Source organism: Botryllus schlosseri, chromosome 4 (assembly GCF_051294905.1).
Source record: "Botryllus schlosseri isolate E-star chromosome 4, Bs_hap1, whole genome shotgun sequence".
Taxonomy (NCBI): Eukaryota; Metazoa; Chordata; class Ascidiacea; order Stolidobranchia; family Styelidae; genus Botryllus; species Botryllus schlosseri.
Genome location: NC_137239.1, coordinates 29,313,446 through 29,341,237, shown reverse-complemented (window position 1 = coordinate 29,341,237; position 27,792 = coordinate 29,313,446). Strand labels below are relative to the sequence as shown.

Genomic DNA, 27,792 nt, shown 5'->3' with positions numbered 1-27,792 from the left:
GGTCATTGATTGCTGCACGCACGCGCGGCAATCCTCGCTAATTCATCGTGTCAACGACAGGCCTGAACAATCGCATATACGCCATGTGCGCGATATGTAATCGCTGGCCTCAACACTACAGTCTCATCTCCAACAGGCCTGGTGCGCACGACATAATCGTTGGCCTGTGCAATCGCATCTGTAATAGGCCTCGTGCGCAAGATGTCGCTGGCCTGAACTATCGCGACGCGGGCATCGCAGGCTTTGGCTGCTATCTACCATCGTTTGGAGACAATGCCGTTAAGTGTATAATGATTAGCGATGGTTATGTCATGATTGTTGAAGAGTGACATCGCAAAACAGAATGACATCGAATACTAAAACATAACTATTCAATATTCATGTACTGCGAATGCAGGGTGCGTACTTTACACGGCTACATGCTTTTTCCCAGAATTAACATGCGTATTATACATGAGGGCATAGGCGCCGACTTTTATTTTTTTACGAGGTGGCGAAGTATTGTGACGTCATAATTGTTCCATATCGATGACGTCATTGTCGCACGAAAACGTAATTTACTACATGCCACTGGTGTACGTGCAGAGCTGAACCATTCGCGTGACGTTTAAATATCGGCCATGCACTCATTAATATCAAACCATGCAGTCGAGTTATTAAATGGAATCTTAAAACGGCACGATCATTTGAAGTGTAACTGCGGCCTGCGCTACCAGTCCGTCCGACGAAATCTGCAGTCACATCATTGTTATGCAAGTAACACACAAAAACTCTCGAATACTTCAAGCAGACAATAATGATGATTACAAACGCGAAATCGCGCAGCCAATCAGTCATTGTCTCTTGCGGTTTCTTGCTTCGCGTTGACCAACTCGCATCGCGGCAATTGTTTGATGATTAAAACATTGGTGCATTTCCCGATTTAAGTTCGCGACGCGTTTCGGGAGCACATCGGTCAATTCGTAAATTCAATATGCATGTCGACAGCCGCCAACGCATACTAATTGAATTACGTGTTGACGGCCGCACAAATTTCGTTCTACGGCCGCGTGTTGGCCACCCTTGGGCTAGAATTAATTCCACTTCCGGACGCATGCCGCGATCTTACCAATAGAAATCCACTGTCTATCTAATGCCTAATAGTTTAATATTTAATAATGTTGTTCTCGATACGAGTACATCCAGCAATCAAGTTTATCGGAATGTAGAAGGTTCCCTGTTCAAACGAATCGAATAAAATCAGAATTTGTGCCACCCATAATCTTGTGCTGCATCACGATAATAATGAAAGGAACACTGAAAAATGACTTTGTGCGACAATTTCGGAGTACGAATGTATCAAACAGATAACAAGAAATATAGATGATGGCAAATGAGAAAGCGTGTAATCTAATCAGTATCGCCACAATCGGTTTTGAGTGTGACACCGTATTGAATAGTTTTCGCCACGACAATTGTTTTCTCATTATATCGGTGTTTAAGCTGTATTGCTGCATTTCCCGATTAATGTCACGCGCAAAGCCTTGTTAGAGAAACGAATCTGCGCAGAAATGAATTCCAATTTGCAGGCACACACCAACCCACCCTCCAATTTCGCGCTCCGATTACCTATCACGAAGCTAGCTAGCTCATGAATGGTTTTGTAAACGAATATAGGTGCACATAATTTAGATTTCAGAAAACCAGATCGCATATTTGGGCGCCTGGTCGGCAGAGGAGATCTAGGATGGTGCTTCTCAGCACACGCTAGGCGCGTAGCCAGTCGAAAAATTAGGGGGATTTGGATTTTTCTCAAATTTACCAATATAGCATCAATTCCATTCGGGTCAAGTACATGTGTAAATGGCGATCATATAATATCTTCGTATCGACGATTTTAGGCCTATGATAAGCTTGCCAAAGAGTCCGGGAGTGCTGTCAATTAGCGAGTCAGTGATCTCAGGTGAACAATTAAATACGCGCGCGTATTACGCAGTCTCGGCAACAGTTTTCGCAAACTAAATGCCCGAACTTGATTGCATCGATTTCAAACCTTTGTCGTATTTCAAAACTTGAGACATGATACAAATCTTCTGGTCGTTACGTTCAAGTATTAGCGGGAATCAATTTCGCACGTTAAAGTCTGTTTGCAGCGATTTGATGTTATTCAGTTTCGCGATGTCGCTTTTCAATCAATATGACATAAAACAATAACTAATTAGCGTAAATTCGACCGCATTGTCTCGAAACCAGCGAGAGACAGGAATCAAAGCATCCTAGGCCCGAGACGCGATAGTTAGGCCATAGGCCAGCAATGATATATTTCACTCCAGGCCTATTGCAGATGCTATTGTGTAGGTCAGCGATGATATCGTGCACACCAGGCCGAAGCCGCCAATGCAGATTCGATAGCGCAGTTAAGCGATGATATAGAGTGAACTGGGCCCATTGCAGATGCGATTGTTGAAGCCTGCGGAACCAGGCTTGATCGAGACGCGATAAATCAGGCTAGCGACGATTTCCCCGCGCACGGGAATGAATGACCTAATTTCGCGACCATCTCAGCGGGAGATAATCACAGATTCTTCGCGCTAATTGACAACACGTTTCTCGCAAACCCGCCGCGCGGAACACTGATTAGTGATTACACAATTATTGAATTGCAACTGTTGCAATTGCAAGAGTTAGAATGATCATTTCAAAATGACGGGGTTTCGCGTTTCAAGTAGGGAAGTTCGACCCCCGATAACCCGTGGCTACGCGCCTGGCACACGCGCGTATCGAAATCGAAGACGTCTCTAACGAGGTCGCATCGATTCGCCTGATTACTAATTACTGGTCACAAATCACTTGGGCGTTTGAGCATTTTGTACGAGGTGGCCGCCACCTCGTAAATATGGTCACGAGGTGGCTGCGCCACCTCGTAACCTCGTAAGTCAGCGCCTATGCATGAGGGCGTACTATATTCGGAAAATTACGGTAAACCTAATGACCATCTTCGGTCGTATTTCAACCCAACTTATTGCCGTAAAAGTAATTGTTTTCCTTTTTTTAGAATTCTCGTCTTCTATCGCATACCAGACAAGTTTAGATGAAGACGCAATCTCTCAGGTTACAAATCTTACCTTACTTTGAATTTGAATGAACTCTTGGACGTACAGAAGTTCAATAAATAATTGAATAGTATACTGATATTGAAATAAACCCGGATATTTTTGGCTGATACTCGTCAGGGGTAATCGTCAGCAACTAGTCGCGAATTGGAAACAACATTGTATATCAACAATTGTATCACAAAATATGACGTCACTATAAAAATTCGAAAGATCGAGGGGAATAGATGGCATTGGTTCAATATGTACTATTTTTATATTGTAGACAATTCCTTCTCTTCGCATAAAAAAGAGTATGGAGTGCGTATAATCTAAACATTGCACATAGCTATCCGTTCGCCTCAAATATTCGACTGACAATTACCCCTGACGAGTGTCAGCCGAAAATATTCGGGTTTTATTTCAATATCAATATATTTTTCAATCACTTCAAAGTGTTTTAAGTCTTTTCCGTTGAATTGGACACACATCTGCGTTGTGACATATGCTGATTCCATTGCAGCAAAGCTTCCACGGTCGCATGAGCCTGGAACGTTGTAAAGTGAATACGTTGTTCCTTGTTTTGCACGGGGGCAATCCTCTGGAATCTTTATGGGACGAAAGGCTCAGTCAATCGAGCAAAGAGGTGAAGATTTGTTTGAAGTTTGATCATTTTGAATATCGGCCAAATGTATCAGGGTTATCAGTGAAGGTTCTAGTTATATTATCAACGTGAATTATAGTTTATATACTAGTACCCACTGTGGAAGCCTTGAAGCCTTGATTGATGGTATCGCAGCATGTAAAACACGTAGTAAAAAGCTGCTCACAACAGTACTGCGATGACTCGAGTCAGACTCGAGTCAACTTTTTCGTATGACTTGACTTGACACGGCGCTTCAGAAATGTGGATTCGAATCAAAATTTACGAGTCAATTTCAAGTCATCAAATAAACGGTGCCGATGAAATCACGGTATCTTGTTTATGTTTGGATTGTTCCCGCCGGCGTGACTTATGAGAGCGACCAGTCATTTACTTATTGTACGCTTCACTGATCCTCCATTGTCATATCACAAATGAATTGACCGCAAACGAAATGATCATAGCTTGCGTTAATGTACTAGCAAGTAGCGGTACATTATTCTAATAGCAATGTATCTCTGTTTCTTGGACGACTCAGAACTAACCCTCTCGTATAATTTAAATCGAGCGGATATAGAATAGATGTCTAATGTACTGTACCATTTCAATTTGTTTCAACTTCTCGAGGTTTCCTTTTCCATCCTCTATTTTAGCTCGCGTATTTTATTAGCAGTTCTACGTGTGCGTGAACAAGACAATGCCATATTGTATGTTTATTTCACTTTATATTCTTTGTTAATTCAAGATGTATGGCCAATCGATCTGTCTTTCACACCGCTAGCAAAGTGTAATGACTTTGCATCATCGCTGACACTTCGAAAATTCAATTTGACTTGAATTGTGACTCGACTTGACTCGAGTCACCCCAAAAAAACGAGTGACTTGACTTGACTCAAGTGACCTTCGAAAATCGATTGACTTGACTTGACTCGAGTCAAAATGTAGAATGACTCGAGATGACTCGTGACTCGAAGGTAGTGACTTGATCCCAGCACTGGCTGACAGTAGTGAAAATGTGAATACTCTACTCGAATCAAAACTCCCCCTCGCACAGCCTTAATAAAATGTCTTGCTTATTACAGGACGACCTTTCTACCATTACCTCTGCATTTGAAGTTGTCGCGGCCAGTCACTACAGAAGCGCTGTGGGCAGATTTGCGTTCAGGCTCGTCAAATGCCCGGCAATATGTTCGGAAGCTTGCAAGCTATTGAAAAGGTTTGATTTCAACTTGTCTCGTCAAGCACTGCAACTCAGACTCGGAAAACTAGATAATTGTGTAATTGGACTGGTTAAAGCGTAATGGCGGCGATCTAATTTGTGAAATCTTTCTCTACTTTCATTTTAATTCTAATCTAATTTCTGGTTTGCCTGAAAGTGCATCACGAGAACTGTATAGTAGGGGTATTCAAAAATGGCTTTTTTTCTCAAATCATTCTGGCTACTTGATAAAATTGTTAGGTGACCTAATTTTGTGTGTAGGCTTAAATTAGGTAGCCTAACAATTTTATCAAGTAGCCAGTACGATTTGAGAAAAAAAGTCAATTTTGAATACCCCTACTGTATAGTGAGATATGAGGCCAGCTCGCTGTACAGGCATTTGCCATTCTTGTGCTTATGAGGATGAACTTTCTTTGATATGAAGTAATTTGAATTTTGGTGTACATGTGTCAAATTCAGAATTTCATTTAATTCCAAGTTCTTGCAAATTCAGTTATTCTAATTTTGAAAAAACTGAGCAGATGTCATTCGTATTCTATCTGTCTATTGTATTGTACAATTCTGCTGCAACCGTCCCTTCGTTTTCCAGTTTATCTCCGGAACCAAACTCGCAAACGATATCGGGCACGCTCGTGGCTACGTGCGCCACTTACAACCCGCAGTACACAGACGCTGTCAATGTTACGTTAAATCAATGCAACTCGGTGTTTCAAGGATTTCTGCGCTCTAAAGAAGGCCGAGGCTTTGGAGGCCAGGTGGGTGGCACCTTTGCTCGTCAAAATTAATTGGTAGAGCGATTTTTTTTACCTAAAAAACGGGATATTTTGACCTAAAAATCAAAATTTTGACATTTTTATTTACCTTAAACAACTTCATTTTGACCCAACGTATGCAAATTAGGTGTTTTCCCACATAATGTTGGAATTGTACTGTTTATCTTCATTTCTGGTTGGAACTGTCCGTCCTTATGAAGCAGTTTGCCCTGAAAACACTTTTTTGACTCAAAAACTGACAAATTTTTACATGAAAAACCATATTTTAACGGAATCTGGCCCTATGAAGAATTCCAGTAGTTACATCACGTACTATGGTAGAAATAATTAAAATTTGTTGTAGTACAAAAAAAGAGTAGGCTACTTTCCGACATTCTCGGGTAGAAAGATTCTGTCCTTACTAAGTAGCTTGCCAAAAACGGAGAAAGAACGTTCAACAGCAGCATTTGTTGGCTGACAACACTGAAGTTGTGCGTACACTGTTGGTGACAAACCGTGTTGCTTCATTCTGGCAATGGTTCCTACATCACAATTTTTCATAACACAATCACATCTCAAAAAAAAAACGCCCTAGTGATTGGCATTATTCGAGTAGAAATTCACGGCGTTATTTCTACAGTGGTCCAGCTGCGAAATTTCAAATGATTTACAGTCATACATATGTAATACGGCGTAACTACCAGGGCTGTAACCAAGTCTCAAGGTTCCGAGTCACAAGTCAATCTCACTTTTATAGTTTTGACTCGAGTCATGTCGAGTCATTTCAATTCTCTAGCAAGTCAAGTCCGAGTCCAAGTCGGTGAGAAGACGGTTGAGCCTGAATCGTGTGATTAGGTTCGAGTCATTTTACGTATTTGAAAAAATGACTCGAGTCACCAAAAACCGCGACTCGACTCGAACTTCTCCATCCTTTCAGGTGTGCATCATTGCGGACAGCGTCGGTGGCCTGTTTGCGTATGACATACTGAACTTCGTGGCCCCGGAAATCAAAAGACGAACGTCCCACGGCAGTTACAGAAGAGGAAGTTCTCTCTCCCCCCACGAGGTGATTCCCCTTTTGTGGTTTTCCATCTCATCATCGCAAAATATTGATTTAAAAAAAAACTGATATTTTTAAAATTTCTATATAGTATTTTTTTATTCAAATTTTTTAATTTGAATTTTTTCAACAAAAAGGGGAGGACCGTTTCACTTCCATCTTCTCGCAAAATATTGATTTTTATATTCAGATTCATACAATAATTTCTTTTCGAATTCATTTGTATTTTGGATATAGAAAGAGAACGGTTTCGCATCTCAAAACATTGATTTTTCAAATGTTTATTTTTGTCAAATTTTATTATTTGCTTTTTTTAAATTTAAATTTTAGTAATAGTGAGTTTTACATCATAAACTATTGATATTTATATTTTTCAATTATTGACATTTTTTATTTGTTACTAATTTTTAACCTGAATTTTTGTAATCGGAAGTGGACTGGTTCGTATCAAAAACTATTGATTTTCATTTTTTTATTATTTTATATATTTTTTTCATTTTTTATCATCAACTTTCACAATAGGAAGAGGAGGACCGTTTCGTATCCAGCTGCAGTTTGCCTTCCTCCCCCAAACTACGGTTCACGTATGACCACGGGGAATTCCCCGTGGGTAATTTTGACCCCTTGAAAGTCCCCCTCGTGACGGCGCGGAGACACAGCGCCAACTATTGTTTGGACGTACAGGTTGGGTGGTAGATGTGGTCGTTGTGATGTCATCAAATTCACCAGTCTATTGTTGTGCATCAAAACAACATCCTGTGACCAGGGCTAGGAAGAATTGAGTATATGCGAGCGATTTGATTTTGAATCAGATATTCAAGTTTCACTCGTTAATGATGTGAAAAATTCAAATATATACGTTTCATGCGACCACAAAAAATATATTACCATCACATTTTTGTGACCTTACCTATTTCATTGCACTTTATGACAATGCTGTTGGTCGATCACGTCTTCACTGACAGGTCTTTCTGCTGACATGTGTTACTTTGTATTAAAAATTTCGTAGGGTACGATAGTTTACAGTTTCCGTAGTGGAAAACTGTACCATACCTATAGTTCTCGTTATAAACTAACTTCAAGTGGCTAGGGGTGTATCATTCCGTTTGAGATTATACTCAATTCGGATTTGGGTTCGCGAATCTTTGTGCCCAACCCGACGTGTGTCGCAATCCTAGTCTGTACAAGTGTACCTGGACCATCTTCCGTGCCATTTGTTCTTGTGATATTCATCTGTTCAGTTTTTTTCTTTATGCTATGTAAGTGTAGCATATTAGACGTATTGGTCGCCTGTAAGTTATGTTTTCTCTGTCCTGTGAAACGCCATTCGATGAGTCGGACTGTTAGAATTATAGCTTTCCTAATTCGATTAGAAATAGAATTACGGCTACACCGGTCAGAAAATCATAAATCAGATTAGAATTAAAATGAGAACATAGAAACATTTCACAAATTAGATTAGAATTTCACTATAACTAGTCTAATTAGACAACTAGATATTATGTAGCTGTCCAAGTCTGGTCATGCGGCTCCACTGAATCTTTTTTTGTGCTTAGAAAGTGTCACCGAAGCACGTTTTGAGCTCTGGTATATCGTCCGGCGGTCCGCTCTCGCGCCGCTCTTCCTCTGGGACCAGTCTCGAAAACGGTGGAAATAGCAAACTGGATTTTGAAGTTTCTGCGGTGTTTCTTTTGGGTGAGTGATCAGATTGTATAGGCCAAGGCTATAGGCCAAGGCTTCCAAATGTGAACTTGTCAGTGTTAAATCTTAGACCTCAAGATTTCCTTTGAGTATCTATTAAAGTTTTTAAAAATACCTAATCCATAATCATAGCTTTGCCCCCTAAAATGTGTGGTGTATTACTCTGTCTTGTCAGTTCCAGACCAAGCTTGTACAAACTACTGGATTTTCAAAAGATGCAACCAGAACTAGAACTACTCGATTTCCAAAATCTGCTACTAGAACTCTAACTAGAACTAGTCACTTTTCAGAACCCGCAACTATATGTAGAACTAGAAATATTTCGACTAGAACTAAAACTAGAACTACTCAATATTCAAAATACGCAACTAAAACTAGAATTCTTCACTTTTAAAATTCGCAACTATAACTCCTCATTTTTCAAAATATCCAACTAGAACTAGAACTACTCGATTTTGAAGATATGCAACTAGAACTTTAACTGCTCAGTTTTCAAAACTCGCAACCAGACCTAGAATTTAGTTAGTTGAGTTTTAACTAGTTAGTTCCAGATATTTAGAAGTGATTACTGGTTAGTTCTAGTTTTAGTTGTAGTAGCTACTTTTTAAAAGCGAGTAGTTCTAGTTCTACTTCTAGTTATGAATTGCAAAAATACGGTAGCTTGTATTAGTCTGCCATGTTCTGTTATTGTTGAATTCATTATTTCCATGTTATATTTGCAGGATGTCCGCTTGGGCTCAACCTGGCGCTCCGCAATGCAATCACAGGGAGTCACGACTCGCCCAAACGTCCAAACTGTGAGAGATTTTACAACATTTTCTATCCGTCGGACCCTTCTTCGAGCAGAGTCGAGCCTCTCATCGATACCAGGTGACTTGTGTGCTTTTTGTTCTGAGAGAATCCGCAATCAAAGTGATATTGACTTGCAGATTCTCTCAAGTTAATGTCGTCGATATTCCTCGATATCACAAGTATCCTCTCGGAGATGGAAAATCAGTGACTCTTGGTAAGTTTACTGCAGGGGTTCTCAAACTTATTTTAACCGCGCACCCTTTCGAATAATTGGCATATTATGGCTTATCCTGTGAAAACAATGTTGCATAAAGTATATGCAATTGAAATACAAAACACAACAAACTATTTACACTTGTAAACATAATTTCAGCACTTGACACTACCATGATTAAATATATAATTGGAAGTTCTTTGGAAAGGCACACACGCGAATTATGTTTAACAAAAGTCTGGCAGGGAGTCATCATGCACAATGCATGAAAAAACCTTGCCCACAACTGTAACTGGAGGGGACAAAATAATAGTCTGTCGACGCATTTTTGACACAGTAGCGAGTCCATCCCCATAAACTAGTCTGCTTATTGTGCATTAGGGCTGTTGGAAGATGTTTTTTATTTTCAAAATTTGCTAGCTACCTAGTTACCTAAAAATTTGCTGCACACCAAATTCAGCCCGATTCCAACCCGTATAAGCAAAGTTATTGGGGTAGAACATTTTTGATTTGAAGAAATAGTATTTACGGTGGCTAATTCTACAATAAAATGAATTAATTTGCCACCGTAAATACTATTTCTTTTAAATCCAAAGCTCTCTGTCGCAATAACTTTGCTTCCGCTGGTTGGAATTGAGTCAAATTTGGTGTGCAGCGTTGTTTAGGTAACCTAACAACTTCAAGTAGCCAGTGAAATTTGAAGTTATTTTTGTACGGCCTTATTGTTAATAAGCATAACACTGAAAATTGCGAAAATGGTAATCAAGTAGCCTTCATAAATTGCATATCACACTTGTGTTAAAATCATTGTTAACTGAAAATTGACAGTAAAATAAAGTTCCTCGCGTATCCTAGTTTGAGAACAGCTGGTGTTGAGGTTCAATTATGGTTTCCCATCAGACAAGACTCTTTTACCTGCAATTTTTCACAGGCGATACGCTCACTGCGAATATTGATCTGTTTTCGGAAAGCGATTTTGCAAGCTTACGAAGAGCGAGCATGTTCAGTGTTATGTCGTACAGCGGAGAACAGCTGAGTCAAATTAACCAAGGTTGGTTGGTGTTAATTTTGTTGTTCTAATTGTTGTAATCAGCATACAGGTTTGGTCAGTGTAGTCTTTGATACACAACAAGTAGAAGTAATGTGAATTTCTACCATAGTACAAGATGTAGTGCTTCCTAAGTTAGAAATTATTCCAGGCCTAGTTATGCACAAAAGGCGTAAAACTGTTAAGTGGAATTATAATTAGTTTATCATAACCACTTGAGGAGGTTGGCAAAAGCTGAAAGTAGAATAAATTACCTTTCAAATGATCACCTTGCCAGCAAGCATATGGCACTGACTACATTTCAGGGTTGTAATGACTCGAGGCATGACTGGACTCGAGTCACGAATTTTTAATGACTCGATTTCCATGATTGGACAAAATTCGCAAGGTTTCGAGTCATAAGTCGATCTCGCTTTTATAGTTTTGACTCGAGTCAAGTCGAGTCATTTTCAATTCACCACCGAGTCCAAGGTCAGTGAGTTGAAGGTCTAGTCATAGTATTGTGACTCGGGTCCAAGTCATCGCCAAAACTCAATTTTAAGCACTGCAACTCAAAACTTGACTTGGACTCGGACTTGACTCGGTAGTGAATTGAAAATGACTCCACTTGACTCGAGTCAAAACTATAAAAGTAGAATTCACTTGTGACTCGGCGACTTGGTTACAAACCTGGTACATTTGAAATTTCGGGCCCATTGTCATGTCCAGTACAGTAGCATATTTGTATGTATGTTGTCCGGTGGGCTTGCGTCCATTCATCTCAATTATGTGTCAGTGCTTTCAAGATATTTCAGGTCCTTATTTGTGGCGGTGTGTAACGTGCACGTTATTTTGTGGGTTAGTTTTGCATGATCATCGGTTGTCGTAACAGTGCATGCTCATTCAAGCGTGGAACATGATGAAACAAGAGATGCTTTCGACAACCATCCAAATGATTGTGAGTAATTTGCATGCCGCTAACTCGTTAACGCCATGCAATAAAAAAAAGTGTGCAGTTTTTATATCTTGGTCTCCTATTTTAATGTCATAGTCAAGTTGATATGCATAACAAAACCTCGCTTCTGCCTTTATTTTGTGTGGCGATTGTTTTAAACTTATATGCAGACTATTGGCAGAATGCTTTCATTTACATGCTGATTTGATGACAGTAATCAACTTATCAACAATCTGGCTACCACATATACAGAATAAAGCCAAATGATTTTTAGATTTCTAACTAGCGTATTCCAGAGATGTAGGCTGCATGTAAAATATTTGATGATTAGATTTAGATTAGAATTAGAATGACAGCTTAATAATTATAGCTACACATTTTTTTTTTTCGCAGTAGACCCAAATTAGAATAAAAGCTGCACTGTTTTTTTTTAATGGGAATAAAATTACAATTATAGACACACTGTGTTTTTCAAATTAGATTAGAATTAGATTTATAGCTACACAGATTTTGTTCCAAAAATTAGATTAGAATCAGACTTATAGCTATGTCGTTGTTTCCAAATGAGAATTAAAATGACTGAGTTCGCAGAAACCTGGAAATTGAATGAAATTCGAATTAACAAGAATTGCTGTTTTATATACGACACTTGCGGCAAAAAAAGGCCTGAAACATGTTTTACTTGGGAAGATGTTCAAGAGAATATTGAAAAATCGGCACAGCTACTAAATTTCTCAGGCAATAATTGATTCTTAAAATTATCTCTATTTCAGTGGCAGGAAAATGGTTTGGAGATCAGAGATTGGATTTCGCTCTCTTTTGCCCGGAATCTCTCTCCTCGTTTCCGACAGTCTCTCTGCCGCACTTGTTTTACGCCAGCTTCTGGGAATCGACCGACTTGGCCGCTTTTATTATTCGTCAGGTAGAATTTTTCGTGAAAATTTAATTTTGAAAATTTTTCCACACAGTTACTTTTTGAGTAAATCTGTTCCTATTGATATTTTCGGCTGACACTCGTCAGGGGTAATCGTCAGCAACTAGTAGAGAATCGAAAAGAACTTCGTTTTTAAGCCTCATATCACCAAATATGAATTAGATTAGAATAATTGAAGCAAACAAATGGCTTAAAAGGCTCAATGTAGTATTTTTAGATTATTAAATATTTAAAATAACTAATAATTAATATTATAAACGGTACATTGAGCTTACGCCATCCTATCGCCTTCATGGTTCAAATTTTCATGCCAGTGGCATCATATTTGGTGATCCGCTTGTTGGTATACAATTTTTTTTCCAATTCTCCGCTAGTAGCTGTGTGAGCAGTGTCAGCCAAAAATTTTCGGGTTTATTTCAATATGTATTTATTATTTAATTGCATATTGAAGTTCTGTACCTCCAAAAGTCTCGTAAAACAGGTATTTTTTTATTCTCAGGTTGTGCATCAAGAGAATATCGCTGTGTGTCTCGACTGTGAAAACCAGATTGTTTCATTCACCCCCACCGTACCCAGAGAAAAGTGGTTGAAACGCAGGACGCACGTCAAAATTCGGGTAAAAAAGTTACAACTACTACAAGCCGGTTATTTTTCAATTTGTTTTCTTCGAATCTGTGTTTGTATGCTGGTTATTGTGCAGTTAACTGATAAAGTAATCAAGTTATAACAATTATCATGCGATGAATGCAATCTCGAAAGCAAAATATCGTATTACTATTGTATTTCATCAAGAGTCTGTTGGTATTTCAGAACATGACATCGAATCACCGTGGCAAAGACTGCGTGGTCGTGGACAGTGCGGAACAAGTCCTTTCTGGTCGCTTCACATACGGACCGCTGGACGTTGTTTCTCTGTCTAGTGAAAAAGTGGATGTTTATATCAATGATATGGTGAGCTTACATCTCGTAATTAAGGGATTTATAACTGGCATTATATCCTTTGTGGTCGCGTAAAAGGTACATATTTGAATTCTCCACATCATTCATAATGTTATGACATCATATTGAGTGATAGGCCTACTCTACTCCAATATTTGAGTCAAAGCCTAATGCTTGATTCAGAATCGTACTCGTGTACTCAATTTTGCCCAGCTGCTACATACACAATGTTGTGTATTTACAGAACACGGCGACACATGCGTGGTCTCACGTAGCATCGGAGCTGACAGACTCTAACGGCAGAATCAGTTGCACCATCCCGACCGAAAAGAGATTTTCGCTGGGTATATACCCTGTCAAAATGGTGGTCAGGTCAGTATGGATTCTATAGGATGAAGAGAAAAATTTCCAAAAGTGGTCTTGATATATAGCTCAATTTCCAATGAAATACTTTTATCATGATTTACAATTCTTTCACCCTCTGATGGTAACGCGATTTCGCCAAATGAGCAGAAAATAGCTGATTTTGCAGTGTCTTGGTCACCGTGTCTTGCACTGTCAATCCGTATTACCAAGTTTGCAATGCCAATTTGTAGGTCTATTGGATTATGCCTGCCTAGCGCTTTTTGAGCAGACCATTTCCAGGAGTTTATAGATGTTGTTTTGTATTTATACTTTACGTTTGAACGTATTTACTGCATAAGAGGCACATAAAAAGGTTTTGCACGTTATATTTTAGTTGTGAACCACTAATCTGTCGGAGGCAATATAGCCGCTGCGGAATTACAATAACTTATGTCCATTTTACATATTTATGTACATTTACAGACATTTTTCTGTTTATGTAAAGTTTTCATCTTCTTTCGGCCATATTTTGGCCATGGTTAACTTTGAAACAATGCGACAAACATAAATATGGCCGAAAAATATGGAAATGATACAAAAAGTCGATTTGAAAAGTGGATCTCAAAATTTGAAAAAATGGACGTAAGATGCAAAAATCTCTTCTACGTATGCCCAAAGGCTATTTTCTTGTGGATTTTTGTGTGGATCATACCTCGTTGTGACTCAACTCCTGTTTTAGGCTCCTCATCTGAATAATACATGGTTAAAGTTTTGCGTTCCACAGTATAAACTTAGATTAGCAATGGCAGAAGATCTGAATAGTAACACGGGTGCTTTTTCAGAGGAGACCTCACCATAGCGGACAGCTACCTTGTCGTGATCCCGCCGAACACAGATTGCGTCATCTTCAGCATAGACGGCTCCTTTGCGGCTAGTGTTTCCCTGATGGGGTCAGACCCAAAAGTGCGGCCAGGCTCTGTAGACGTCGTACGGTGGGTGAAACATGAAAAGAGTTGTGCTCAACCATTGGTTACAAAATGACTTTTGGTGGGAACGGAAAACTATTTTTAATCAATGCTACCAAATTTGCCATCGTTTCAGATTTAAATAGTAGGACTATTCGAAGCACACTTGTTTTTTATTAATCTCGTTTGCTATGTGACGAAATTTGGCTCAAGTCCAACCAGTAGAAGGGTTACAATTTGAAATTCTCTCATTTCGGTCACGTAAGATCATCTTCCATCGTGCATGAAGGTGTCAGATTCTTTTTACGCGTTTTGATCTTGAGATGGGCCTGTAATAGCATTTGGACAAAGACATTTGCTAAAGAGTGAAGAACATATATGACGCTGACTAGCTGGAAGTTAGTCAAGTCATTGCGATCAGACTTGGACAACTAGAAAAGTTTAAGCTTTTCCAAATTAGACTAGAATTAGATTACTGGCATTTCGATCTAATTTAGTGAAATTAGACAACTAGAATTATCTACAACTAGAAAATTTCCAGCTTTTTCAAATTAGACTAGAATTAGATTACTGGCATTTCGATCTAATTTAGTGAAATTAGACAACTAGAATTATCTACAACTAGAAAATTTCCAGCTTTTCCAAATTAGATTAGAATTAGATTACTGGGATTTCTCTCTAATTCAGTGAAATTAGACAACTAGAATTATCTAGTTGTCCCAGTCTGATTGTGATAGCCTTGTTAATATGATGGTTATATAATGATTCGCACTGAAATTGGCGACCACCAAGAGTATCTAAACCTTTTTCACACCTCTAGCCACCTTCGAAAAGTATAATAAACTCAACTGACCCCTATTACTTTGAAACCTTTGAAAATATTTTAAAAACATAATTTTAATTTAAAAAAAAATGGTGTATACAATTATAGTGGAGTAGACATAGAGATGATGCATTTCAAAAACTATTATTTCCCAAATTTTTTCATGGTTCATGGGAGCCATTGTCCACAGGATGTGTACCCCTGAACTAAACGGCATTTATTTCCCACGCGATTGTCAATATCTGCATGTATCTTTTTTCAATTATTACCAATCACTTCGCTTCGCTTCTACTGAGCCCAATTAGGTGTACAGCGTCATTTTAGTCAACCTAACAATTTCATCAGTTAGCCAGTGATGTTTGGAAAATAAGTTTATTTTGGTCAACCCTATTGAACAGCCTACTTGATATGATACTGCAAGAAATATAGAGAATAACACCCAATAAAAAATCTTCTGTTCTGTTTCAGTCATTGGCAAGATCTCGGCTATCTCATCATCTACGTCACGGCGCGTCCAAACATACAGAAACATCGCGTGGTCAACTGGCTGGCGCACCACAATTTTCCGCACGGGCCGGTCTGGTTTTCGGACGCCCTGTCACACGATCCTATGAAGCAGAAAACCAATTTACTGAAGCAACTGCAGCAAGAGGTTAGTTATCTCTATTGAATTTTGCGCTTGAGTAGTTAAATTGGATTCAGTCACTGTTAAAATATTCTGGTTTATTTCAATAGGAATATACTATTCAAATGTTTTATGTTAGAAATGCTTAATTTACCGTATTTTATGATCTGTGGCTCATAGTTGAGTTGGAAACCTAGCAAATTTTCACCTTTTCTAAATTAGATCAGTATTGGCATTACTACACAGTTTATTTAGAATTAAAATGATTGAATTCACGAGATTGAATTAAATTCCGAATAACAAAGAAATACAACAAAAGTAAGGTTCAGATCATATCATTTAATATCATAAGCACGAGAATAGCAAATGTATGTACACCACTCTTGGACTGGTTAGATACTATACAGTTCTCCTATAGCTTTATTAGGAAGGCCAGAAAGTATATTGGAATTAAAATGAGACCATAGACACATTTCACGGCTTAAGATTAGAATTATATCATCTTCATTCCGTTGTGAAAGGTCTATTTGGACGTGTAGAATTATCTAGTCGTCCAAGTTTAGTACGTAGGCGATGATATCAATGAACTGTTGTAGGAAACGCATCGTGTGTTGTGGCTTCCTGGCCACCGTAAATGTTAATAAATTCCCGTGGTTGACTACCCGCGATCGCCGTAAAGTAAGCATACTTACTTGGCGACGCAGTCAAGCGTGATCACGCAGACGCTTCTGTCCGGGCGAGGCCTCTCCATTGCACTGAGGTTAGGCTGACCCCGGCGATTGCTCCATATGTGGGTAACTCGGTCGCAGAATTTCTGATAGTGGGGTCTGCGTTCGCGCTAACCCCTTACATTTATAAATTTTTCCAAGTATCGTGTCTACATTACGAAACTGCGATTCTATACGCACAGAGAAAGTGTTGTTCATATATAAGTCAATTTTCGTGTCACCAGCTTGCAATTTCAAATTATTAATGTTCTTTCCGATTCTCTGCTAGTTGCTGACGATTGATTACCCTTGAAAATATTATGGTTCATTTCATATGAATATACTATTCTGTAACTGCTCCTAACTAGGGCTGGGCAAAATCGAGTACCTGAGTCAGGCGCGTTGCCAGTCGAAAAATAAGGGGGATGCGGGGGGGGGGGGGGGGTTTCGATTTTTTTTCGAATTTAGTAATATAGCATCAATTCATTAGGGTTAAGTGCATGCGTAAATAACGATTATACAACATCCTCGTGTTGACGATTATACGCGTATGATATGCTTGTCGACGGGTCCGGAAGTGCTGCTAATTAGCGACTGCCTGAAATGTCATGAACAATTAAATACACGAGCGCTGCGCTAATCAACGCGTCGAACAATTAAAGACGCGCGCTTATCAATGCGTCTTACGTAGCCTCGGCGACGATTTGCGCAAGTCAAACTGTGCGAGTTTTTATGGAATATGTGTCATGATGACGCCGATTTCAGGTGGTTCAAACCTTACCCCTTTTATAACTCAAGCCTTGACACACAGCTTCTGATTGTTATGTTCAAGAATTAGCGATCAATTCCGCATGTGCGCACGCGTCGCACTCTCGCACATGTTTGCAGTTTCGAGATGTCACTCTTTAATCACAATCGGTAATCAGCAGAACGGCATTTTATCCAAGCCATCGGGAAATATGAGCCAAAGAATGGTCGGCCCGAGACGCGGTAGTTACGCTAGTGATATCTTATCGTACTAGGCCTATTGGAGATGCGAGCCAGTGGAACTAGGTGTGTTGGAGACGCGATAAATCAGGCTAGCAACGATTGGCGATGGCAATGAATGACCTGATTTCGCAATCGTCACATCGGGAGATCGTGTCGCCTTACATTGTGCAGTGCAATGCGCGTCTAGTGCTAATTGGCAACACGCCTTTCGTTAATTGGCCGCGCGCAACACTATAATACGACTTATTGAGTTGCAACCGAGTATTAGCGTCAGAACGGTCATTTGAAAAGGAGGGTGTTTCGCGCTTCACAACTACATGTGGTGGTACTGCTTTCAAGTTATTGGTTTCTTTCAAAATTTCTCGAAATGGGAAGGAAATGTCACTTCAGGATAGTAAATTCATCCAATCAACCACATCCTGTATGGACTAGTTAATAAATATTGGAAAGACTAAACTAGTACCATGTCTGATTGGTATATTGAACAATTCTCTCTCTTAACTGTACTTGGAATTGGAAATATGGTATTATGGATAAGAAGTGAAGAGTGATTAATTGTATCGCATAGTTGTTGTGTATTGAACTGATAAAATTTGTTACTAAACCAATGATGATGATGATCACTAGGCTATTGCTAAGAAGCTCTGCAAACACTTCAATAGTATCCATCTCTCGCTCGTCCACGCGTTCGATGAAGCGCGAAAGTGTGAGCGATCGCGGGAGAACAAAAAGAAACAAAAGCTCGGCGCCGCCGTGTGCATGTTGTCGCGCTCACCGTAATCGCTAGTTATTATCCCGCGAATATTATTCGCGACGCTAGCCTAACAACTCATACTTACCTGACGAGGCAGTAAACCGGGATCAAGCAGCCGGTTCTGCCTGGGCGAGGCCTAGCCATTGCACTGCGGCTAGGTTGACCCCAGCGATTACCCCAAATGTGGGTAACTCGGTCGTGTAATTTCTGTTAGTGGGGTCTGCGTTCGCGCTAACCCCTTCCAATCCTAATCACTCTTCTAGATGTTCCAAGGTATGCAATATACTACTAGCTAGCTCATATATTTGCACTTAGTATCTTCACATGGAAGCTCAATAAGGTGTTCCTTTCTTGGGAGTTGATTGTGTGTCAGGATAGCATTTGGGTTGCAGCATTGCGATATACGTAAGTTGTCATTACTGATATAACATAGATTATAATATTATTGTTATTATTATACAATAGACATGCTTGGTACAATGTTAACTCCTTTCAATGATTCACCTTATCAATTGTTTTGCAATCGAATAAATTTATCTCTGCATCATGCCAAGAGCATCAAGCGTACCTCTGTAAATTTATACAGCAGAAATTGTAAGGTTTCGTAACCTGCTATGTGATGTGCAGTGAGCTACATGGTGAGGATATGTGATATCAATCAGGACCATACAAATATAAAAGGCTTATAATTCGAGGAATTAAATTTGTGCCCAACAGTTCAACGAAAGTAAATCTACTCGGCCTTGATAAATTTTTGGCTTCTGTTTTTCAGTGTAAGCTGACATTCGCCGGTGGATATGGTTCGAGCAAAGATATTTCTGTATACAATCATTTGGGACTTGACTGCAATCAAATCTTTATCATTGGGAAGATATCAAAGAAGCAATCTACTCAGTGTGTGGTGGGTTTGTTGTTCTTTTGGTGTATTTCGAAGAATGAAACTTCTAGTGCAGTGGTTCTCAACCGCCGGTCCGCGGACTGGTGCCGATCCGCGACGACATTCCTGCCGGTCCGCCAGGTATATTACAATTTTATACTTTAATTTCAAGATGCAATGTCAAAGGCTTGTCCATTGATAAAATAAATGAAACATCAAATTTGAAACGTTTTCCAACATTCTTCAATTTCCTTTCGCGCTTTGCACGATTTAGTGTACCTAAATGTCTTGCTGATTAGGTGCCCTTCTGCGAGAAATACGCATGATTTATACGCATTTCGTCGTCAGCCATTACCGCGCCCATGACGTACCAAAACATAATGAAGTTAAGGTTAACATGGGACTCCGAACGGTGGGCCAAAAATTCGGCCGCAAGAAAACCGCTTCAGTCGTGAATGATCGAAAATTTTCGCAATTGGCGCGATTAAGCTACGTGAACTCTCTGCTTACGCAGAGTAGAATCGATGTGCTCACAAGTACAGGTGAAAACATCCACCCAACTGTAGGGTCGGGGGGCGAAGCCTCCAGAAGTTTGGCTTATCGACCTGTGGGGCCCCCAATACCAATGTTTTCGGGGGTGGGCTGACGAAAGACTGTAAATGACTCTCGGCGGAAGCACGTTTATCTGAACAGGGCAATTTTACCTCGACTCGGCAGACTCACTACCATAAAAGCACATAGATGCAATCATGAATATAAATACGATCAAAACCCTCTAAATGTCACTCTCTAGCACCATATAATGCAAAAAACGGCTGCATACTTTACATTTTGGATTCATTTCAATTTTGAAAGTTCACCGGTACGCTAGACATTTTTTAAAATTTTACCGGTCCGCGAGGTGAAAAAGGTTGAGAACCACTGTTCTACCGTACTAATGATTGGGATGTTTAGCCAAATGTTTTAATGTGCGAAAGTGAAACCTGATAATAGCACCAACATTTGAGATGTTGTGGTCTAAGAGTGGTCTAAGCAGTCATTGTTGTTGGCGATTTCCAAGTATGCAAAAAAGTAAGTATTCTAGGTCGAGTTTTGCCACTTGACTGACTGACTTACTGGCCACCAGACGCGTAGACAGCGGGTAGAATTCGAGAACCCTCTACCCCTTTTCAAACTTGAATCCACCCCCTCGTTCTCCCTGCTTATCCCTTATTCTGAATGCATTCACATATTGTTCTTATTGTTTCTTCAAGGTGTTGCACTGTCTTAACGACCTAAATTTATATAATGAACCATTCGTCATACTAGATTATGCCCTAACAGTCAGTCATCAGTAGTGCACCGGAATTTGTTTGTGATTCGCTCGCTCTTCTTTGGGAGTAAGTCATTATTCACATATCTAAATAACTGGCATATGTTTATGCGTAGAGATGATCTGATCATTGTTGCATTGGCACTTGTACATTAGGGCTCTTCATGAATGACTTTTTTCTCAAATCGCACTGGCTACTTGATAAAATTGCTAGGTTACCTAATTTAAGCCTACACACCAAATTTGCTGCAGACTGCAACTGATAGCGTCAGAGGCTCACGATTCCAAGGTTAATATTACCAACAACTGTGCAGTGTGGTTGAAGGCTGTGTATTTCGTTTCAGTCGCTGAGCGATGGCTATGCACTTCATCTGAGACAATTGAAGGAAAGTTTGAAGCCGGCAAAGTATAATGCACAGGTATTTTCATATTCATTCCAAAAACACCGTCTTGTAAATGACCATGGTCCGATTTGTCTTTTGAATGTATCAAATCTAGGTCCCTGTACAGCTGAGAATTGGTTGACAGGGGCTCTGCTACGATAGGTCATATCCCGGCGTATGAAACATGTAATACAAAGCTACTCACATTACTGAAAAGACATATCTGTGAAGTCGTAATCAACCCACAGCATTGTCACAAAGTGCAATGAAATAGGCGTGATCGAAAATACAGAATCATATTTGATGTGATGTAGCACTGGTGATATATTCTTCGTGGCCGCAAAAAAAGGTACATTTTTCAACTTTCTACATCTTCCATACTGTTACGACATCATAGCTAGGGCCGGGCAAAATCGATTTTCTGAGTGATACAAGTTCAAATATGCACATTTTATGCGACCATTAATCTATATCACATGAAAGATATTTGATATTTTTTCGAAAATACCTATTTCATTGCTTTTTGTCACAATGCTGTGGGTCTGTCATTTCAGTTGTGTGCTATTTGTATTGCATGTTTCGTATGCTGCAATACTACGGCCAGCATAGTCCTCGAAGGACGCCTAAATGTCCTCTTTTTTGATAATTTTTACTCTCATTCTAGAAAAAGTACTAAAATTAGATCAAAAACTCGATCCCGACGCATCAAATGTCAGAGTTTCGTAAAAAATCGGGTGAAACGGGAATCTAGGCATGAAGTGACCAGTTTTCTTGTCCAGCGCTGTCAGAATTTTTGAGGTCTCCTCTTTTTCGGATGTCAAAATATGGCAACCCTATGCAATACGACCAAGGGTTCTATAGCTGAATATTATATCGAAACTATCATTCTCGTTGGTAAATTAACTCTTAGCGACTAGGATTGTGCAACCCTATGATGTTCCCAACCCTAGCCATGACCAATTTGGTTAAAAATTTATCATTGTCATCTCTTCAGATCGCGTCTCGTAAAGGCTGTTTCGGACTTCCCGGCTCTCGAAGTAGCAACAAGTCAAAATCCTTCAAAAAGAACAGTTTTCACGATTAAATACCGTCTCAATTGTGGGCAAGGAGAAGCTTTTACGGATATCGGCGTATGGCTGGAGGCGTGTCTCAAGCCAGTGCAATCATTTCAATAGAATCTTATATTTTGAACACTTGTAATATCGACATCACATTATATTTCACTGTTATTTATCCCTTATTCCAAATTGTACATCCTGAATTGAGCTGAGTTGAACGCAGCATGCTTGTGGTACTTAATCAGGGGTGGTCAACTAGACAATTTTAGTTATCTAAATAGAGTAATTATATTAAAATGACGGTAATCTAATTCTAAAGGAGGACGGATTGCAACAAAGGTGGACATTTCCGATTTCTTAAAAAAGGAGGATGTACGGTAGCCCTAGCTATACAGTATACGCTCTGGAGACATTACATATTGTTGTGCTTATCTGATTTGATACGAAGTGAGCTTCATTCAATGCCCAAGTTTTTTGTGAATTCTGTAATTCGAATTCTGATCTAATTTGGGGAAAACCGTGTGGCTGTAATTATAATAGTAATCTAATTTGTGAAAAACTGTGGCTATCATTCTAATCTTAATCTTATTCTAAAAAAAAACTAGCTATAATTCTAATTCTCATATTATTAGGAAAACGCTGAAAATTTAGTAGTTGTCCAAATTTGAGTCAAAGTAGTCTGCATTGCTACTCAGATAATATTAGAAGTAACACCTTAAATTTCTACTCAATTATTACAATTCAAGACTACTTCAAGTGGAAAATGAAACGTCAGAATAGTATAAAAGGTAGGTGGATTTGGTTGAAGGATCGCACACTTTTAGCAGCTAATAGGATGTTGGTGCTTTTGAAACGTAGCTCACGATTACCCCTGACGAGTGTCAGCCGAAATGATTCCGGTTCATTTCAATATGAATATACTACTCAATTGTATATTGAGGTTCTGTACCTCCAAGAAGCTCTTCATATAAAACTTTGCGACTAATGTAAAATGACCAGTCACACTACAAATATTCAAAAATATATTCAGTTACCCTGACATAGTGGCTATTTCACGCCGTTTTACTGACTATTTCACTCATAAAATTGATTAAAAACTTCATTTATGACCACCTCTGTACTTGATTACCAAGAGCTTTCGTCATTTGTACTCGGTGACATGCAACTGCATGATATATAGGTGCTAGACTTGATTTTGCATAAGGGTTTACTATTTGGGAAAATATCTGTTTAATTTGTTCCATTATATTCTCAAACTATATGTGATAGGGATATTATGTTATTTAATTCACAAGTTATTTATAGTGTACCTTCAGGCTTTTCATGCCATGGCAGTGTAGCGTTCGTGTCATCTGCTGCTTTGCCAGTTGCTGCAGACTTGTACAAACTACTGGATTTTCAAAATGCACATTGCGCAACTACTACTGGAACTGACAACCTTTAAAAATCCACAACTGACTAGTGTTAATTCCGAAGCAACTCCTTCAATTTTACTTCATCGGAATTTCACATGACCTGTACTTCAATGGGAGGGGTTTCTACCCCCAAAACTCACACCTTGGCTATGCCACTGTCAGCAGCGATGACTCTGAGCTAGCAATGGCTGCCAGAACATCACACAACAGAAAACCGATATTACAATTCACACTAGACGGCGCCACAAGTTTTCTAGTTGTTTCGCTACTAATTTCTGTAAATGCGCAATTAGAACTTCTCACTTTTGAAAATGCTCAACTTGAACTGTAACTATTAAAAGATCTAGTAGTTATTTAACCGTCAACTAACTAGTTTGCACAAGTCTGAATTGCTTACCCCCCTTTGCAAAGAAAAATTTTGGTATAAGGAAATTCTATGCTGCTTCGATTTGATTGCCATGTAATGGTTGGTCGCAGTCGTCAACTATGACCCAGTGGCTCATGAGAATTACAAGCTATCTATGGAAACCAGGGCATGCATGAACGTCCTATGAAGCATATAGCACTTGTCAACGTATCATTGCAAATGAGATTAGCACTCATGTATTATGTTATTCGCACTGATATTTTTCATTATGCAACATGAATTTTTGAAATATCAATAGCGCAAGATCAAGGAAAAACATGGAGCGTGTTGAGTAGTCCCTGGGTCTTTCTCAAACATATTATTTGTGTTACTTGTTGGAATGTACTGCTGATGTAGTTCTTTACTCAGTAGGGATATCCGAGACAGCGGGGCGAGTTCTTATGGTTGTGTATCAGTGTTACAAAAATGCCTCCTCGCCATCTCATCTGTGTAAGCAGCGTCTTTTAAAAAGCCTAGAAGTGGGTCGTGCTAAGGAGTAAAAATGAAGAAAACTGACCTGGTTCAACTGATTTTTCAAAATCGACAACTAGAACCACAACTACTCAAAAAACCGCCAACCAACTAACTACCGTAAAGCGGGGTAACTTTGGACACTAAGCAGTAAAAGATTTAAATGGTTATTGATGGAGAAGGGTTGGCGCTGGTCGTCCAATTGTTTTTCATGAGGCAACAGTACCGCAAGTAGTCTCAATAATAAAAGGTGGATTCATTTCACTACCAGATAAACTTGATACAACATTGATAAATTAATGGCAGGGGTCAATTTCATCAAAATTATTGGCTGTTAACATGCGAGTCAATACTTGGCAGCAAATACCTCTAAGTAGTCTTCGTCCATGGCAAAAATCTCGGTGGGCTCACCCTTGAATCAATATTAGGAAATGTGATGCCCATAGTTACCCCTTCAAACGTGATCAGAACGGGGTAACTTTGGACAGTGGAAAATGTGATATTTAGAGCTCCGGAAAGTGGCTGCTTCATCTGTGTTAAAGTGTATCGTCAACTCTATTCGTTATGACCTGCCTGATGGCTTTTTGAAATGGAATGAGAAGGTTAATAAATCAATAGTTTGTCAAAATACGAAAACAAATGGGTAGGCAATAAGCCGAAAGATTGTAATCGGGTGTACAGAGATACAAAAAACTACATTGTCCAAAGTTACCCCACATGACGGGTTAACTTGGGACACGGATAATTTTCAAAAATAAGGTAGGCCTACTAATTTATGACGGTGTAGATTTTGGATTAGCTAATCCTAATCTTTGCTCCATAATCCCTGAAAAACACAAAACTGGCCTCCCCTGCACTCTAGCATTTCCAAGATATGAAGCGAAAATGTTGAAAATTGTATCAAGTTACCTGGTTTACGGGTATCGATTTTGTACAAGGCTGTGCCCAGTGGCAATTATGAAGCATGCTTTGGTTCGATTCCTTGCAGACACCACAAAATAATCTTAGACCAGGACTCCACTTGTTCATGATTCTTTGTAAAATCACTGATATCTCAGAAGTCTTTAATCGAAACCACATTCAATCTCAGAGGTTGTTGCTGAGTATAACGAACCATGTACCGTATCAATTGTAATACCAACTTATGTAATAAGGTTATTTTCGAGGACTGAAGTTGGGTACCCTTGAGCCAGACTGGAAACAGTGGTTGTTTTTGTCAACAAGTTGCGCGTGACAGAAGGGTTTCTTTCATAGAATAATTAAGCAATTGAAAGGAATGTTGCGCAAGACGTTACCACCAATTCCACTTTGGCCCTTGAAAAACTATCAATAAGAATTATTTTCGATATTTTCTTCCCACCACCATCATGTGAACCCTAAAACCTTAATTAGTTATATCACAGCATCCAGAATATGTATAGCACAAAGCTAAGCATGTTATGGTAATGACATTGCTGCGAGTAATAAAACAGCCCGCTGCATATCTACGAAACGCAATGGAGATCCTCGTTAAGTTATCAAATTATCTTGTGGGTATAGAACTGGTTTCATTTTCTCCATTGCACTCAATTGAAGTACGTGTGACTTCATCGAGTGCCATACAGATACAGATCTCCCTTGACCTGGCTACCTGGATTCGCCCAGTCCTATAAACTCCCAATTCCTGTTATAACGGACAGTCATGTATAAGAGCAAGTATTAACAATCTCGTGCAAACGAATATGTGCCAGCTTGAACGATACACTAACACTCACTGGTAATCGTCCAACCTAACCAGACACGTACATCTAAAAACACTAGGTTCAGTTCATAATTGAATCACTCAGTTATACTTGATTTTGCATAGCCCTATACCCGTAATTAAATTACACATACTGCAAGTCCATTAAATACTCCACTCAGCTTACATTTAGACAGCACACAGCATTGATGTAGCTTTATTCCGAAGCAGTAAACAATTCAAAAGAATGTGTTCGGTCTTCTGGTGGTGAATCGCGGATGATTCTGCATCGATTTGCTGAGAACTTGCCTCGGCATCGGGAATTTGATCTTGGAATCGTGGAATTGCTTGATGTTCGCACGCTTGCACTTGGACGAAGCCACTTCTTCAACACGCAAGATTTGGATAGACCCGGGTCTGGCTCTGTGTCTTGCACCCATGTCTCTGTAGCACTGAGTCACAGCGCTGGCGACTTTGACATCACGGTATTCGCGGTACATGTTGTGCGTACCGCTACGGGAGTCGTAACGCAGCCAAACGCCGAAATTCTTTACTTTTCCGGGCGTAGTCTCGTGAATTTGCGAGCATTGGAGAATCTCGCCATGATTCTTCCTCACTTTCTTGTAGTAGGAGACGTAATACCAGAATCGGCTCTTGGCTGAGATGTGATCAGGTGCGAATATTCTTACGCGGTACAGCGGCGGGTTCTGATCAGTATCAGTAGGTAATTTACGGCCTACTACCTTGTATTCACGCAATTCTCCCTTTGCCTTCATCTTGCTCAGACCACGGCGTCGCCAAAAAGAAAGCCTCGTTGACGGCACGAAAACGGCTTGCCACAAATTGACTCAACTCATGCGTGTTATTACGGAGATTCGTGACGGCGCGTGCTGGTGTTGTGGTTACTGAATTCGTTATGTAATTTTAGTGCACTAATAACATGCTTGAATACTAAATTTTTATGAACAAATGAAAAATAGGATTACCACGTAAGACGAGTGTCGTATATTTATATACTCTTGCAAAACATAATGAGCGTCACCTCCACTTTCAGTTCCGCACTCCAATGTATGAAAAACTAAATAGTGTGTTATTTATAAATGATTGTATATGACGGCACTATTTTATATTGAAAATGTCTGATTATATTTGCAGTAAGCACACTTTTTTCGTTCTCGGGTGGTTAGCGATAGAGATTCTTACTTGTTGTGATCGCAAGATGTCGCTCGTGAGATATATAACAAGATTTACCCACAGCAATTTACAACGCAGCTAAGTTGTAAATTGCTATGATTTAGCATATCTATATTTCCGATTCTGGCCTTGGTAGGGCTTCCCTTACCACACAACCAGGACCGAAACTGCCTGAGGAAGGATAATTAGAAAGGCATTCTTTCATGGTAATTGCATAGTGAATAATTCGAGCTGTGCCACAATGAATCAATTTTGCATGCCATCGTTAATCATATGTTTGCATGCGTTTATTAGTTATTAGGGCTGGGCACAATGATTCGAGTACTCGAATCTGAATCGAGTATTAATTTTAATGATTCGAGTCGAGTAGTAAAAGACGATTTTTTCGAGTACTGAAATTGCACGCTCCTCGCAACTGAAAGTTAATGAACCAGCGAGAA

The 27,792-nt window shown here is 39.5% G+C and overlaps 2 protein-coding genes and 2 non-coding genes across 9 annotated transcripts in view; 3 read left to right on the top strand and 1 right to left on the bottom strand.

Moving 5' to 3' along the window:
* The window catches only part of LOC145437748 (membrane-associated phosphatidylinositol transfer protein 2-like), a 42,073-nt gene extending 17,789 nt beyond the window's left edge, over nt 1-24,284 (top strand). For 4 of the 6 annotated variants that reach the window (XM_080315034.1, XM_080315036.1, XM_080315037.1 and 1 more), the window contains 20 exons: nt 3,035-3,090; nt 3,595-3,717; nt 4,797-4,930; nt 5,523-5,688; nt 6,623-6,751; nt 7,268-7,429; nt 8,302-8,440; nt 9,169-9,316; nt 9,376-9,452; nt 10,384-10,503; nt 11,372-11,437; nt 12,208-12,356; nt 12,868-12,984; nt 13,179-13,319; nt 13,552-13,679; nt 14,495-14,644; nt 15,909-16,092; nt 19,289-19,417; nt 21,050-21,124; nt 22,083-24,284. In XM_080315034.1, the coding sequence (XP_080171160.1) occupies nt 3,035-3,090; nt 3,595-3,717; nt 4,797-4,930; nt 5,523-5,688; nt 6,623-6,751; nt 7,268-7,429; nt 8,302-8,440; nt 9,169-9,316; nt 9,376-9,452; nt 10,384-10,503; nt 11,372-11,437; nt 12,208-12,356; nt 12,868-12,984; nt 13,179-13,319; nt 13,552-13,679; nt 14,495-14,644; nt 15,909-16,092; nt 19,289-19,417; nt 21,050-21,124; nt 22,083-22,172 (2,483 nt within the window). In that variant the 3' untranslated portion in view covers nt 22,173-24,284. The remainder of the gene's footprint in view (nt 1-3,034; nt 3,091-3,594; nt 3,718-4,796; nt 4,931-5,522; nt 5,689-6,622; nt 6,752-7,267; nt 7,430-8,301; nt 8,441-9,168; nt 9,317-9,375; nt 9,453-10,383; nt 10,504-11,371; nt 11,438-12,207; nt 12,357-12,867; nt 12,985-13,178; nt 13,320-13,551; nt 13,680-14,494; nt 14,645-15,908; nt 16,093-19,288; nt 19,418-21,049; nt 21,125-22,082) is intronic. The other 2 variants (XM_080315038.1, XM_080315039.1) reach the window with 2 other exon arrangements.
* On the top strand, nt 16,750-16,913 carry LOC145438409 (U1 spliceosomal RNA). The gene has a single exon (XR_013914938.1). It is a non-coding gene; the product is annotated as a U1 spliceosomal RNA (small nuclear RNA).
* LOC145438397 (U1 spliceosomal RNA) lies at nt 18,594-18,757 on the top strand. The gene has a single exon (XR_013914930.1). It is a non-coding gene; the product is annotated as a U1 spliceosomal RNA (small nuclear RNA).
* Nucleotides 24,285-26,359: 2,075 nt separating the features above from the next.
* Nucleotides 26,360-26,987, bottom strand: LOC145437749 (large ribosomal subunit protein eL20-like). The gene has a single exon (XM_080315040.1). It carries the CDS (start codon nt 26,932-26,934, stop codon nt 26,398-26,400), a length of 537 nt encoding a protein of 178 aa, XP_080171166.1. The 5' UTR covers nt 26,935-26,987; the 3' UTR covers nt 26,360-26,397.
* Nucleotides 26,988-27,792: the final 805 nt, after the last annotated feature.

Coding starts and splice junctions, on each gene's coding strand:
- LOC145437749 (XM_080315040.1), bottom strand. CDS start 26,934: ATGAAGGCAAAGGGAGAATTGCGTGAATACAAGGTAGTAGGCCGTAAA.